The sequence below is a fragment of the Anopheles ziemanni genome, chromosome 2 (assembly GCF_943734765.1).
Source record: "Anopheles ziemanni chromosome 2, idAnoZiCoDA_A2_x.2, whole genome shotgun sequence".
In the NCBI taxonomy this organism is placed as follows: domain Eukaryota; kingdom Metazoa; phylum Arthropoda; class Insecta; order Diptera; family Culicidae; genus Anopheles; species Anopheles ziemanni.
In genome coordinates this window covers 71803370-71820321 of record NC_080705.1, presented here as the reverse complement: position 1 = coordinate 71820321, position 16952 = coordinate 71803370, and the positions used below count along the sequence as shown (strand labels likewise).

General features: G+C 42.9%; 1 protein-coding gene across 1 annotated transcript; it reads left to right on the top strand.

Moving 5' to 3' along the window:
- Positions 1–1660: 1660 nt before the first annotated feature.
- LOC131294256 (uncharacterized) lies at positions 1661–8824 on the top strand. The gene is made up of 2 exons (XM_058322302.1): positions 1661–4702; positions 8693–8824. The coding sequence occupies exons 1-2, from the start codon at positions 1661–1663 to the stop codon at positions 8822–8824; spliced, it is 3174 nt and encodes a 1057-aa protein (XP_058178285.1).
- Positions 8825–16952: the final 8128 nt, after the last annotated feature.

The window sequence follows — 16952 nt, the reverse complement described above, 5'->3', positions numbered from 1 at the left end:
GTCCGAGCAAATGAAGGGAGACACTTTCCCAGTGCGTCACGCTACGTGTACTGACAATCTCTTGTAATAACATAACATATCGTCATTCTAACGACAATAAGATAACATTTGTATCAGTTTGTTTTCTTGATACTATTCATCGTTTCTGCAATAAAAATTTGATAGATGCAAAGAGCAACTAACTCTGTTTGTATATAATTTTTTTAACGAATTTTGAACATTGAGAAACAAATTGCATGAACGACTGACGTTTTCTAAAAATGTTGTATGTGATTTATAGTATTCATCATTTGATTAGGAAGAGTTTTCATTTTTTAGATTTTGAACTAACACAAGACAAGTTCACACACATAACAAAATTGGACATAAAATTGAATAGTACAAGTAAAGTACATACTACTCAATTTTGATGAATCCCCTTTTTTCCATTGAACAGAGAATAGTAACTGCCTTTAACTCTTTTTTTTTATAGAGCATAGTGCAACGTTTAATTTTGTCTGGCAAAACTCTTCTAGATCAAATTCATTTAAATTATAAAATTGCTCTTTCTAAAAAAATCAACCATAAGCAATATTTGCGTCTTCTCTTATGAAACAAGACTGGTAGAAAAAAGAACAATAATCAAAGGAAAATGGTTCATTTGTTGGGATTCTTTGCGTACTGGTCTGTTCGCTTGATAGTTACGTTTCTGCAATTTTGCAGCAGTTCAGCACAAATTGAACCCCGTAGAACGGTTCCCAGCAATCAATGGTGTTGGGAGAAGAGAAAAGAAAAGGACTCAAGAAGAATCGTCGAGGGGAGGAAAATTATTCAGTCAGGGTGGTCTCGGTCCCGAACGGTTCCCATAAAAGGACGTAGCAAACGGGAGAACCCGGGCAGTATTTGAACCGGAATGAGAGGCTAAGTTGCATGTTGACCAGTATCGAGGGAAACCACTGTGGACGATTACACCCCGCAAGCGAAAAGGGCAGACAACCGAGCGATCTTTCTTGCTACTCTCCACACGAGTGTCCGGTGAAGTTGTAAACCACAACACTCGACCGGAATGGCGATTGAGGTATGTTTTTACGGTGTCCTTGTAGAGATGCCTCCCAAGTGACCCATAGAGATGACAAACGCACTAGCACTGCTTTGCCAAGTGAGGGAAGCAAATTCACAGAAGAAGTGAAATAATCATACTTTTCGTTTTACTAACATGGTAAGATTATTAAGGTAAGATAATTATTTGTAGAAAAACCAAAAAGAAAATCAAACCAACTGTTACGAACGTCCACTTTAAAAGTACTCGAACTGCTCGAGCCGTTCGGACCATACAAAATAGTTACCATAATAGCTGGCTAGGTTCGAACCCAGGAGCGGAATTGACAACGGAGTAGCTGGAAGGAGTGGAAATAAGCAAGCCAGTAGCAAGTCAGAAGCGGACGTAAAAGGACAAAAGTTTTATCGGTACGATCAAGGAATAAAATCAGTTGAGTGAATAAAACAACCTATGCTCGAGATCAAAACCTGTCCAAATCTAATTATTTCGAAGAGTGCAAGAACATTAAAAACCTTATTTGGGAACATTATAAAACTTTTTTCGCACTATCGTATATCTTGGACTTGCTACTCATAGTAAAAGTAAAAAAAAACGTGCCTTTGGTGAAATTGAGGACTGAACATGCCAAGAGTAACGCGAACACCGAAACCCACATCGAAACCCGAGCATGCGGAGAACCCGACAAATCCAGAAGCTTCAGGAAGCAGTATGATCGTGGGTGCAGACACGGTTTCGGCGAAGCACGTGCGTACGCCGATTATCGATTCTCCTGGAGCGTCAGTGTGCACCATGGATAAAGGAGAAAAGCCAACAAGTGAGCCATTGTGTGGTATAGTAGCCATAGAAAGTTCGGGAAACATAACCACAGCGGCAACCACAGAAGAGGTTATGGCGAAGCACGTGCGTGAGCCGAAAGTTCCTGGTACGTCAGTGTGTGCCACGGAACAAAAAGATATGTTGATAGGTGAGCGATCTGGAAATATTGTTCTCGCAAAGGCCATCAAGTCGGAGCGGGCCATGTCTGCGCTTTCCTCCCATAGTTCGCAAGCGTCATCAGTGCGTGTTCGTGAGCTGGAGCTTTCGTTGAGGAAATTGGAAGAAGAAAAAAACATCGAGCAGGCATATATTGCAAAAAAGTATGCGTTATTGTCCCTAGCAGCAGAACAAGACCAGGATGCCTGCTCCCTCTACAGCCGATCCAGTAAGACTAGTAGCCGCCAAACTAGTGCAGAGGGTCCAATTAAGCAAAGCCATGCTCCGTCGGGGTCGCATACGATCGCCGAATCTAAAACACACTCTGGGCTGAATAAGGAGAAAGTAGCAGCACGTAAGGCAATTTCCCGAGAACTTCCAAAATTCGATGGGAACGCTGAAAATTGGCCGCTATTCATTGCAACCTACAACCGCACCACTGAAATGTGTGGCTTTACCGAGGAGGAGAATTTGATACGGTTGCAAAATGGCCTCATCGGGAAAGCGCTGGAAGCTGTGCGCAGTCTGTTGATGTACCCAAGCAACAATGCCCGGATAATAAATACATTGAGAGTGTTATACGGACAGCCCGAGCGTATAATCCATCAACTGACTTTGAAGATAGGCGCTCTTCCCACCCCCAAAGAAGACAGACTGGAAACACTAGTGGATTTTGCGGTGGCAGTGCAAAATTACTGTGCAACTGTGGAGGCGTGCGACATTCCGGACTACCTGTACAATGTTACACTACTGCACCAGTTAGTCGGAAAGCTTCCCCCCACAGTAAAGCTCCAGTGGGCACAACATAAAGCCACTTTACCCGAAGCTAACCTCTCGTCTTTTAGTGACTGGTTGTTCACTTTAGCCGAAGCGGTTAGTGGCGTTATAATACCGTCGACAACGGAGATGGATCAGAAGAAGCCGAGCGTGCCCCAGATGTCTGACAGACGAGGCAGGCGAGTAAATTCGCACACTGTAGACATACCTAGACGACGGACTACCGAAACAGGACAATGTTGTGTCGTTTGCAATAAGAACTGCAAGTTATTAACTGAATGCAAAACTTTTCAGCAAATGACACGTCAGGAGCGTTGGGAGGTGGTGAACCGGAACGCGCTTTGTAGGAGTTGCCTGCAGCAATACAAAGGCCCACCCGAAGCGTGCTGCAGTTTTCAACTGTGTGGAAAACACGGATGCGTGCGGAAACATCATCAGCTGCTGCACAACGAGCATCAAGGAACCAACCCGTCGTTGCAACAGCCTCGCATCGATCCAAATCTAAACGTGTCCCACAACACCCACCTATCGGTATCCGGGTCGGTGTTGTTGAAATACGTACCAATAACGGTTGTAGGCGCGGGGAAGCAGATCGATACGTTTGCACTCCTGGACGAAGGATCGGAATTAACGCTCATCGATCAAGCGTTAGTCGACGAGATGGAACTGAATGGAAAGCTCAACCCGCTCAGCGTCAAGTGGTCCGATGGCACGATCAGGACGGAACCAAAGTCGCAAATGGTAAACATTCAGATTGTTGCTGCAGGGCGAAAGTTCACTTTGAAGAAGGCTAGAACAGTAGCTCATCTCAAGCTCACACCTCAGACCGCAAATATGACTCATCTGGCTGATCGATACCAACATCTTAAAGGCTTGCCGTTAGTGTCTTACGAGAATGCTACACCGCGGATACTCATCGGTGCGAGTCATCCCCAAATAGCAGCAGCACGGAAAATAAAAGAAGGACGCTACGGGGAGCCACTAGCAGCAAAAACGAGCCTAGGTTGGACAGTATACGGTCCAGTAGGAGGTAACGCGGGTAAATCATCGAGTCCACAATCGTTATACATTCATCGCTATGAGGACAACGTAGACGCAGATATGCACCGTGCCCTGTTGGAGTATTTCTCGCTAGACAATATGGGCGTGACAAAACCTGCAAAACCGCTGATGGCCGCCGATGATGAGCGCGCGATGAACATTCTTCAAACCCGCACCAGTTTCAACGGAACGCGTTATGAGACAGGACTACTCTGGCGTTTTGATAACGTTAACTTGCCACCAAACAAAGATATGGCGCTGCGCAGACATCAAAACCTAGAGAGACGTATGGAAAAGGACCCAGAGCTTGCTCGTGTGCTCAAGCAAACCATAGCGGATTATTGTCGGAAGGACTACATACGTGAACTTTCCACAATCGAACAAGCAGATGTCAAGTGGTACCTTCCCATTTTTCCCGTCGTTAACCCTAACAAACCTGGGAAAGTCAGAATAGTGTGGGATGCAGCTGCCAAAACTCACCAAGGGCTATCCCTGAATTCTATGTTATTGAAAGGACCTGATCTCGTCACTCCATTGTTCGACATCCTACTTCGTTTCCGGGTTCATCGCATTGGTATAGCCGGAGATATCCGCGAGATGTTCCATCAAATTGGCATCATCGGCGAGGACCAACGGTACCAGTGTTTTTTGTGGACAAAGGACGATGGGAAACCAGCAGTGTACGCAATGAAAGTCATGACCTTTGGAGCTTGCTGCTCGCCATGTACGGCACAATACATCAAGAACCTCAACGCAGATCAGTATCAAGCTAGTCATCCAGAGGCCTGGAGTGCTATCGTAAAGTCTCATTACGTGGATGACTTGCTGATAAGTGTTAAAACGGAGGCAGAGGCGGCGAAGCTGATCAACGACGTAGGCCTGGTACATGCAGCAGGGGGTTTTGAGATCAGGAATTGGATCTCAAATTCCACAGAGGTCATATCAGCGTTTCAAAAGAGCAGTCCCGTCAACAAATATCTAGATCTTTCCTCAGAACCATCGATGGAAAAAGTATTGGGAATGTGGTGGGACATCCAGAGCGACATGCTCACCTATAAAACGAGCGCATTGTACAAACTTCTTCCGTGGATCGATCGGAATGGCGTCATGCGTATGAGAACCAGAATCACAGCGTATAGCTATGCCACCGAAGAAGCTAAAAACCCGATTATCCTACCCAGCAAACATCACGTCACAGATTTGCTCGTAGCGTACTTCCATCAGAGCTACCATCATCAGAACATCGAGACGGTCATCAACGAAATTCGTCAAAAATATCAAATCAGTCACTTGCGTTCACGTCTTTCTACGATCCGGAGCAAATGTCAACAATGTAAAAATGAGAGAGCAGTGCCAAAGCCACCGATGATGAGCGATTTACCACCCGGTCGACTAGCTGCATTTTCCCCGCCATTTACGCACACCGGCGTCGATTATTTTGGACCAATCGAGGTAGTTGTAGGCCGAAGCAACCAAAAGCGTTGGATAATGCTAGCAACGTGTCTCACTACACGGGCGATTCACATGGAAAAGGTGAATTCATTGACATCCAGTTCCTGCATCATGGCGATTAGAAATTTCATCACCAGACGAGGGCGTCCCCGCAAGTTCTACAGCGACCGAGGAACCAATTTTATAGGAGCGCAACGTGAACTGATTAGACTCGCAGAACACATCGACCTGAATGGACTAGCCACCGAATTCATCGACTCAGAGACGGACTGGGTATTTAATCCTCCACTTACGCCTCACATGGGCGGGTCATGGGAGCGACTAGTAAGAACCGTGAAGACGAATTTATCGGCAGTTTGTTCCTTCAAAAGCCTCACGGACGAGGTACTTACAAGCCTCACGGACGAAGTTCCGGCGCCTTATACGAGCGCCCGGCTACTAAGATTGCAGTATTGGACGTTCTCCCGAATACAGAGTAAGACAATTAGGATTGTCGTACTGGGGGGGAGTGTTACGAACGTCCACTTTAAAAGTACTCGAACTGCTCGAGCCGTTCGGACCATACAAAATAGTTACCATAATAGCTGGCTAGGTTCGAACCCAGGAGCGGAATTGACAACGGAGTAGCTGGAAGGAGTGGAAATAAGCAAGCCAGTAGCAAGTCAGAAGCGGACGTAAAAGGACAAAAGTTTTATCGGTACGATCAAGGAATAAAATCAGTTGAGTGAATAAAACAACCTATGCTCGAGATCAAAACCTGTCCAAATCTAATTATTTCGAAGAGTGCAAGAACATTAAAAACCTTATTTGGGAACACCAACAGATAAATATTATTATTAATTAAAACGCAAAATGATGCGCAAATGATGAAAATTCCTAGCAATAAAAACTTCAAACTATTGTTAAAGCTAGTTACGTTAAATTTATAACTTTTAAAAATTGTAGCAAAGGCAAACATGCTTCTACCATTCAAATCGGTAATGCCGTCTGAAAAGTTTCATGTTCAAATTTGTGTATTTGAAACGCAGTCACTTCCGATGTTATACAATTGATAAATCCATATCTGAACAATATTTTCAAATTGGTTTTCACAAAATGAACAACATTATTTCAAGGCGCTTATTATGTAGCAACACATGTTATGAAAAATTCTGCTTAATTATTGTTGGAACTGTATTGTATTCGATGCATATTTGTTTTGCATATGTTTTTAGTGAATTTAAAAGAACTATACATTTCACATCCTTTTTAAACCATTGAAAAACCATTTTAGCTTTCAAAGGCAGGTATGGAATGGTCGCAGAGAGTTCGCTTTCCGATTCTTATACTTAACATTCAAGAGCCATTTCTTCTACAGCATGCTTTAAAGTTACAAAAGAAACTTTTAAAGTGGACGATTTACAACTTGCGCAAGAGGTATTCGCCGGTTTAACGCCTCAGCCACGTCCTCCCCTCTACGACCGTCGAGGTAGAACTTTACGCACGTACACATTAGTCTAGATGTTTGCATACCCCCGTTGCGCACGGTACAAGGAATATTTTGTTATTATTTTTTTCCCTTTCCATTCATTCAGGCATTCGACGAAAAAGAGTTGTAACCGATTGCAACAGCTTTCGCAGGCGGGCGCTGGGATTGAAAGTGAAAAGTAAACCAGTAAAAAAAAGCCCTGGTTCCATTCACAATCTGTTGTTTCCATCTGCAACTCTCAACGAGCAACCGACGCCGGTAACGCTGGTGAAACACATAAATTTTAATTACTTTCTTCCTCTTCCTGCACTCAAAGGACCCCCGAAGTCCGCTAGTAAGGACACCATCTTGAGCCGGTAGCGTTATGGCGTCGTGCCGCCGAGGGGCCAGATTTGTCGTTTGTGTGGCAACCCGGACGGGGAGGGGAGGGATTGAGGGAAGGAAAGAAAAAACAAACCGTGTGTTTTGCTTTTCAAAGGAGAGCTCATACATGTACACGTTCGCCATTAGGGGCGTCGGTGAAAAGAGTCTATTTTGAAAGTGGCTTGCAGAACCACCGACGCATGAAATTGCGGAGAAAAGAAATCATCATTTTTCTTTGCCCAGTCTTGCGAATGCATTACGCCGTCTAGCAGCAACGTATTATGGACGGGATTCAAAGGGTTTGTATCATAAATACATGACGGTCCGGAAGGGAAAACAGAAAACTACAGTGAACATTCCGTGCATGCATACCAACCTCAAGATGATAAATTTTCCCAAGAGGATATTTTGCATGATGAAAAAGTTACATTTTTTCATCGTCGGAGCTTGGTAAAGGCAAAATATTTAAGCTCTTCATCAAATATATTTAGTTTCTCATTAGGGAGGAAATCAAATCTGAATAGATAAAACTAATTGTATCATTTCCTTCTTTCAACCTTCCAGCAATCATCACTGTCTGAGAACTCTCGTTATCATGTCATTCACCGTGGGGTGCTTTCGTCGACGAATGTTTTAAATGCTAAACGTTTCTGATCGTGGGAAGGTCACGGGGAGTGTAAAGTTCATTAAAGCCAGCCGTGCACATAATTGGAAAACCCGCCACAATATAACCGCAACATCCCACCGGTGCGGCACCGTAAAGATGCTTCATAAGCTGCACACATTTGCCAAAGCGATCTACAAAACAAAACCAAAAAAAAAAAACGCAAACGGGATCCGCACGCAAGCGCATACTCCTTAGCGACTCCTACGCACTCGCCGGCGCAAAACCTTTAATTGGGCGCCCTGCCAGCGCCCGTGATGGCCGTTGTTTCCCGAGCCAATTTGCAGATAATCGACATCCGAGCCTACGGGACAGCCGCCCGCACAGGTCTCCTAGAGTCTTGGGATCGAACGATCGTAGAGCGATCACGATCATTCCGACTCCGCGGTCGCTCCGGTATTGTCGCTTCTCGTTCCTTCCTTCGGCTCGGTTTCGTTGGGGAATCATTTATGAGCAAAATAAAATTATCGTGCTAAAGATGTACGCTGTGCGCGGCTAATTGGACGCCAACGTTTAACGGTTGAATTTTTATTGCTTATTTTACGTCGGAAATTGATTTCAGAACTCTTGTGGCGATTGATGGAGCGATGACGACATGCGGCTTTTGAACCCAAACGGTTCCGATTTGGATCTTTTTATTGAACAAACTTAGTTTAAATTTCAATAATTTCGTAGCAATTAGAGATTGGTGTAACAAAATTCACAAGAAACCTCCTTACTCCTCCCGTGGGATCGTTCACATCCGTAAAACGAACCATCGCATCTCTATGAAGCTGTCACACAGAAGTGGTCTTGTTGAAAACAAAAGATTAAACAATAAAAACATTACTACCAATATTTCAATGTTTGTTTTACACTTTCCTCGTTAACGCGAAAAACGTATGTAGCACTTTAACGATCCACTTTTGATGTGCAGGTTGTTAAAAACGGCGTCGGGCGCGGTGTTGTAGAAACGCTTGTCCATTCTGTTTACTCCGTTCGAGTACGCTTTCGTGCACCTTCGACCGCCCGCCCCGCTCACTTTTTCGACGGCAAGTTGAAACCGTAAAATAAAAACCGGCGGGGAAAACTGCGGGCAAAAAACCAACCCCAATGGTTCCGCAAAAGACGAGTGTATTAAAATTACATATATTTACTTCTGCACCGTCCCGTTGCAATTCGATACCGGGGCGCATATGCAGACACCGGTGCACGCCGAAATTGGCTTCATCGACGCGTCCGTTCCGGGTGGCTGTGCAACTATCAACTTTTTTATTCGCCACTTGTCCACACCGGACCCGAGAACGAGCATTGCAGTTTTACCGGAATAGTCGAGCTAATGATTGAATTTTGGATTTTCATACGAGCCTTGTTCGGCTTCTTGCAGCCATTTTCGGTTGGTTAGCAACAGCCGGTTTAGTTTCATCTTTGTAAAACTGTTCATTCTTTATTCCATGCAAATTTGAACATGTGCTCGTTAAAAATACTGATAACGCAAAGTACAACACTCTTTGTAAGCTGGTTTTATACATCAAAAGCACGCTATCAAAAACAGGCTAATCATGTAAAATATGTATAAATAAAGTAAACTCTGTGAAATATGTTTGCAAATAAATTCTAGTTAGTCGACTCTATTCTAACATTTGAGTTATAAGATTTCTTTCTTTCTTCTACTTATCAGTGGACTAATTTATGGATCATATACAGCATAGTTGTATAACTTTAATAAAATGAAATTAAAGCGTAATAAAATGAAGTATCTTGGCAATAAACTTTAGCCAGTGACCAAACTGTTTCTTTTTAAATTGATTTGAGCTGTTATTTTTGCTACTTGGTTCAATATTTTTTAAATTTATGTGTTTTTTGCTTTAGAGCTTTGGCTTGAAAATTCTATGAGAACTCCATTCATAATTGGATAAACATTAAACTTGTGTTAAAACACGAACAATTTTCATGCAGAAAAGTATTTATTATGCATAGACACCAGCCTAACTAAATACTATGTTTCTTGTAAACTTCTGACGAATACAAATGTCAAAACTTTCCAACTGTAAATTCACTTTTAATAACCATCTGGATGATAACAAACAGGAAAGCACATACATAAAATCGAAAAAAGTTTTTAAAAAGAAGGTTTACTAAGACACAGAGAACCGGAGCTAATTTTAAATTGGTATAACCTTTCAAATTATTGGATTTGATTAATATGCTTACCACTTTATATGCAGTTTCTACCGATGGATCAGAATTATGGACCAACTTCTTACACGAATATTATATATAGATAAATTACTGAAGTTTATTTTACTTTTATGATACCTTTTTATACTTAACTAAACTTTCACTGTATCAAATAACTTGTATCTAAAGAAGATTTACGAAATCGATGCTGTCTTACGAAAAGCCTCTGAAGCAAACGCACCATTAACACTACACGCAGAGTGGACACAAAGTAGCATAGAAACAAATCAAGATAAAACGAACTTGTATTCAGGAAACCATAATCACTGTCGCGTGGTACTCTAAATCACGCAATGTATTTGAGCGCGGTATCGGAAAGATAACGATGTTTTCGATATGCTAGACCGGTCGGGGAGTAAACACCTTCGTATTTCTTCAGAGCACAGTTTAAACGCTCGTGGGCACGCTTCGCCTTAACGGGCCAAAATATTCTAAATAGCATAAAACTGGTTCGGAACAGACAGAAACGGATAATAACACCACCGACACAATCCCTCGCGGACCATTCCCGTTCGCACACGGCCTCGACGCTGGGAAACGGACGAGCGAATGATGATTATTATTTTCCACCTAATAACTTCATTCGTTCGCTTTCGGAACGGTGTCGCTCGTTTGATGTTTTCTCGCACGCAAAAAAATAACAAATAAAATGAAGCCGAATTCAGCCGTGAATCGTGATGGCGCGTATTTTACGGGCGATCATGGGTTCCGAACTTCACTCTTTTTCGCCACTTGTCGCACTTTGGCGCTTGATGCTTATCGCGAACCGTTTGATGCTTTCACGCGGGTTTCACACGGGTTTATGTGTTGTTTGAGGTGGTGTACTTTTCCTGTTGTTTATTTCCACACCAGCAACTTTTGGGTCGCCTTGTTGGGGTTCACTTTCCCGATCTGCACTTTGCTGCCACCTGAGATCGTCGCTTCCAACGGCGGCTGGAGTTCACGCCCGCTTCAGGCCCAAGCCGATCCGAAGTGACCGTCGTCGGAGCTGGCCATGATGGCGACCCGGCCGCAGTCCTGTGCGCTGGCTCGTTCTGCCCCCGTGGCCGTCGCCAGCTCGTCGCCAAACATCACGACGTAGATGCTGCAGAAGAAGCACCACCAGAAGACGCTGAATGCCACGATGCAGAACCCGAGCAGTGCCAGCCGATGCACGTACGCGCACATCCGATTGCACATATTAACTGACGCTGCACCGGCCACAACTGCAATGCACGACCCGCGGCTGCCGAAGCCCTTCTGATTCTGCTGGCCCGAACCGGCCCACCGTGCCGAGCCGAAACCACATGCAGGCGGGCCCCACCGTACGATGCGGCCTTCCCGTCCGACGCACTCTCTCGCGCGCGCCACGAGAAGCGACGATGGCGAACGCTGCGCGTCGTCGCTGTACTCCGAAATCCGGTTCCCGTCCGACCGGTATGGCGGCCTACCGCGTGGCTCCAGAGGCTGGAGGGTGCATTCGGTCTTCGCCACCACCACACTGGCACTGGCGGTTGGTGCTTTCACCACCATCAGCAAGCAACCTACCGAGGCCGTGCATGGCCTATGCTCACGTCACCATGACCCACCAAGTCGATCAAAGGCAGGGGTCGCCGTTCTGCTTTCGATGCCAAGCAAAATGGCATTAGTGAATTAAAAAACACACTAGAATTTTTCAGCATTCAACACTATTAGTATAATTTATGTTTTATAACACTGTTGACACTAAAAAACCCACTCTTAATAACAAACTACTAATCTATGTACTCTTCGATCATCAGACCAGTACTGGTCTATGCATGCCCGATATGGTTGAGTTGTGCAGAAATACACCCATCTAGGCTTCAAAGGTTTCAAAACAAGACTCTTAAACGAAAAATATATCCTCCTGGCACAGTACTAACAATATCCATAGAAAGACGAATATCAAGAAAATGTCACACCATATAGGAAGCATCTCTCATAAACACAACAATCGATTCATCCTACGGCACCGCGATCGACGGTAACTATCCTTGTTCACATAGTTGTTAAGTATTAGGCTTGGATGTATTTGTAGAAATAGGAAATAAGGTAGCTAGTAGATATTACTCAAAAGTAATAAGCAGAGGGTTTTCCACATTTTTCACTGTATCAAACATTCACGGCCATCCTCATAGAAAACAATTCATATCCGCAAACGGCAGCAATAATGTTATATGTATAGAGTTGTGACATAAACCGAAACCTATGTAAACCTAATGTAATAACACACCAATATTTTTCACGATAAGATATAAACAAACTGTAACCGTAATTATAACACTCACACGATTCATGTTGCTTCCGCTCTACGGCCAAATGTTGCTGATTGTACTACCATCTATTTTTTTTAAATTAGTGTTTGTAGTTTGTGATACGAATTACTGTAAAGAAAACACGAACACATGCGTCGAATGTATATTTCAAGCCAATAAAGTCAATTGTTCATAACACTTAAAGTTAAAAAGCTGTTTTGAAAAGCTCATCAGTAAAACAAGGAATAAAGTACACTCTAAAGCAAGGTTTACAAGAAGCGCAAAGCGACCATTCCAAAAGAAAGAATACTGCCAATCAGTCTGTGAACTGCCAAAATCCGTGTTTGCTAATGTGGTTTTGCTCATCGAGTGATAAACATGGTTTACTAATATTTACGCACTGGGTTATGACTGCGAGTTTGCGGAGCATTAATGAACAATGTTTGTTGCTCAGATTATGGCGAACACATGTAATTTTTACTGTTTGTTAACATTTCAACACGCAAATCAACACTGAATGCGATTTAATTCACAACGGCTGGCAAATTCCAACGACTACACGAAACACTCATAAATTTGCTCATATATTTGCAGTCTTTTGCGCTTGGTGTCAATTTAGCTTAAAGCTTTTGCACGGATAGACCAGATAGATTGTAGTTGGATTGATTAAATAGGCACAGTTTGTTTCGCTTGTTATAAACCTGAATTTCTTCACTTAATTTATTTTCACATCAATAAACTGAAGATATCATGAAGTTTATTAAGGCTGAGATACAAAATTCAATTAATTTTTTTCTCTTTTGGCTTTTTAACTTCCTGTAAAGATATGACTGAGTCGGACAAACTCGCCGACCCCTGATCTAACGCTTTCGCATCGTTCTTCTTTGCACCTTCTTCTTTTATCCCTCTCGTTCTTCAACCCTTTCCTGGTGGTATTCTCGCTTCCATGCTGGAAAGGTAGCCGATTTGCAAAAAAAAAAAAAATAAATAAACAAAATGCCGAAGCCTACACCGGTCGTCCGCACGGTGTCCACATACAACCGGCCCAAGACCGGATTGAGCCTCACTCCGTGTATCCCCTTTTTACAACCCTTTGCAAGCTGTTCCGCGGTTTGGCGGGGTTAGTTTTTGTTTTCGTTTTGTTTTACTGTTCCGTTCCTTTTTTCCCGCATTTCGTCTCTTTGCATTCGTCGGATTGTTTTACCGTTTTGGTGTTTAAAAATTCTCATTCACTGGCTCTCTCGTTTGGCAAGCCACCCTCGTTCCCTTTTCACTGCTCCTTCTCGTGTTCTCTCATTCATTCGCTTTCCGCTTCGCATCATCATTCTTCTCATGCTCACAGTGAAACGAAACGGGAATGGAAGGATTAAAACGATAGGTTCGCCAAGTGGAAACAATTAAAAACCACTGAGAGGATATGCGACCTACAGTCAGCAAGGTTCTTTTAAAAATGTTAGAATATTTTAATATTTTGGTCTTATTTTTTATGGTATTACGATTATTTTTGCCACATATTCAAATAATAATCCATTGTATTACGTTTTGTATTACTGCTGTATTGGTATAAACCAGGATAATCAAATTAATTAAGCAAATTATACATAACTATATGATTGAAGCTCACACACGTAAGAATAAATTGTTTGATAACGCAAAATAAATATAAAAAATTCACTGATATAAAGAAACTTGCACTTTACATTTTTACGATCGTTAAATTTATTAATCGATTTGAAATTGAACTGTCAATAAATTTCTCATTCTTACAAATTTGTTTGATGATGTTTCTTTTACACAACTTCAACTTTTCAATACAATCATGATGACGTTTTCCCTCACCAAGTACATCAAATTTTATCATCAACATAATCGGACACTATTTGTTGTTATTGTAATAGTCTTGGGTTCTATCGTGTTGTCAGTTAAAACATTGAACAAATAATAATTTCAAATAAGCGTCAGGTGCCGTCGGTTCATTTTACGAACGAAACATTAGAATCCAATCATTAACTGCAATGTATGTTCTGAGAACGTATCGCTGACGAACTGGTGACTGAATCTATCGTTCAATCGACCATGTGCTCACCGAGCGAAACCGGTAGGCGAATGCGGGTTCGAAACCCGACGGCAATCATAACCTTGCCATACTTTCCACCCCATTTGCGAAAAATGCGCCGCCTCGGGAAGCGACAAAAACAAAAACCGACACCGGAAAACGTGACCAAGTGCTTCCCCGATGCATCCTGCAGGCGGCCACGGTTTCTCCTAGACCGAATTTCCCTCCCAGACGGCGGGTTTAGGGAAGCTATTGTCACGCTCCATCAGTACGAGTGTGTGTGTGTGCCGGTTGGTTCCTTCCCATCGTTCGTCTCACCCTCGAGCGGGGAATTTTGCATGCAACCCCTTGGCAAATGACGCGGTGTAGATTTCGTTGCACTTATGCGAAGTGACAAGCTTATTTGTCTCCTCATTCCTTCTTCGGACACGGCACGAGTGGCTCTGAAGTGCCGTGGTATGAAGAATAAAGGACAGGGGTTGGGGAGTTCTAGCGGAGAAAAATATAAAACCCCATCGAACTCCTGCCGAATTGCGGAAAGGGATTCGAGACCAGAAGCTATGCAGAGCCGAATGTTCAAGTGCTCAAAGAGGGTTCAGGAAGTTGGAGACCATTTCTCACCATCGGTATAGGGATGGTAGGTAGAGTATGTTAACACTTTTTGTTAACACCCATGCTGAACACAAATGCAGTTTGGATGAAATTTACGTGGTCGGAATTTTTTTTTTTCACCTTGCTTGACACTCTTATTCACGCAATTTTTCTCATAAATGATCTCTATTTTAGATCATTAGAGCAAAAAATGTATGTGAGTCGGCATTTAGTCTTCGATAAAACTCATCAGAATTTAGCTTACCTCAACTAAGGCTATGACTGCCAAAACATATTTAATAGCTGCAGTAAACCTTCTCATCTATATTTAAAATTAAAGTTTTCAACAAAAACGGTCTTAATGAGTCGTACAGATAGACAAAAACATAATTCTTAATTTTGAATCCACTGTTAGTTTGTAAATAATTTTTAACTTCTGTGAATGTTAAAACAAGATTAAATTGCTTGGTTTTTGGGCAAAAATTAATTACCGGCCGTAGTTGACAGTTTTCTTCCGGGGACAACTTTTACTTCTCCCTCCCGAACTAACCGCAACCGAGACAGGAATTCGGATACCATGTGGTGGCTATTTTTTACGCAATTTTCCAAAATGTCTCGGTTACTTGATACCTTGATAGGTGACAAATGCCTTGGCCTTGTTCCCCCTCGAGACACTTGTACGTGGCGAAGTGTGAGCTGGAATAAGAACGTGGTTGAACAACTCCCTTCCAAACGAGATGATGATATTACTTTCCTTTTTTCTTGGCACTGTTGTTTGTTTGTTTGACAACGTTGAGAAAGGGGGGAAACGGGCGGCCCGGAGGAGCAGAAACCGGCCAACCTGTTCACGAACACGCATCCGCCGGGCGCCCGGAATGCAATTGTGCTTCAGACCGTGCCCGATCGTTTTACCGCGGGACACGAATCCCTTCCCTTTTGTTTTCGGGAAACAAAACACACATTAATAAAAAAAAAAAACATAAATGCATCCATGCAAAGGATGCGAAACAAAACGGTCGCCCGGGGGCCCATCGCGTTGTCGCTGCTATTAATAATTGCACGGATGTGCTGCGCCGCATGCACTTCCTGTGGCATCGATCGGGTTTATCCCCCCGTTCCGCGAACGAGGTCACGTTGGTTACCGGTCGTTGCATTGATTTACCCCACTCGAAATCCCACAGAACAGAACTCCTTCCAACGTTAGATCGCGGGAGATTTGATAATCGACATTTGAACGCAACACGCAGCGGGCCGGAAAATAAGTCCACAGTTGGCTTTGCACAAACATTGCGAACCCCTGTCGGGAATGCTGATTGGGTGTTGGGCGGGTGTTTTATTTTCACGGCCCGTCCAGGTGGGAAAATCGTTCCACTTGATCACGTTGCGGGTTTCGAGAACAATACCGACCGATGATGGCGGTTCTGAGCGGGGGATTGCATTAAGTGCTAGGATTAATTAGAGCAAAACGAACCATATTTGATGTTTCACTGCGTCGCGTAGGGAAGTTGTAGGGGTTTGTGTCGTTATTGAATATGACTCGCCGTAACCACGCGTCATTGTCGCTCGAATGGTTCGAGACGAAAAGGTTTACTAAACTTTATATGACAACCGTGATGCATCTTCCCTCAAGCTCCAAGTAAAACGTTGTCGTGTCATACGGCAGCATCTTATGTATTTGGAATGGATTGTTTAAGTATGTCTTAGTTGTCCTTCAATTTTGAAGAAAGGAAGATGCTGTCATAAAGCGGCTTAGCATATTGTGTTCCTTTTCTTTCGCTGTGTGGAACTAGTTTTAATTTATTCTGTTTCATGTATACAATATTTTAATAAACTAGCGTTTAGCTGCGCTTTTTTATTTAAATTATTTGAATTCACAAATCGGAATAAAAAAATTTAACAAAACATGTTTTCTGATTCCTTAGTTCAAGCATTGCTTATGGAACTAACATCGTTTAATAATTTACAATCAATTTAAAGGTTCGCTTTTTTTAGAAACTATTTTGGAAAAAATTGGAAAAAATATGCTTTAGTTTTTCACGTTTCAAGTCACGTTT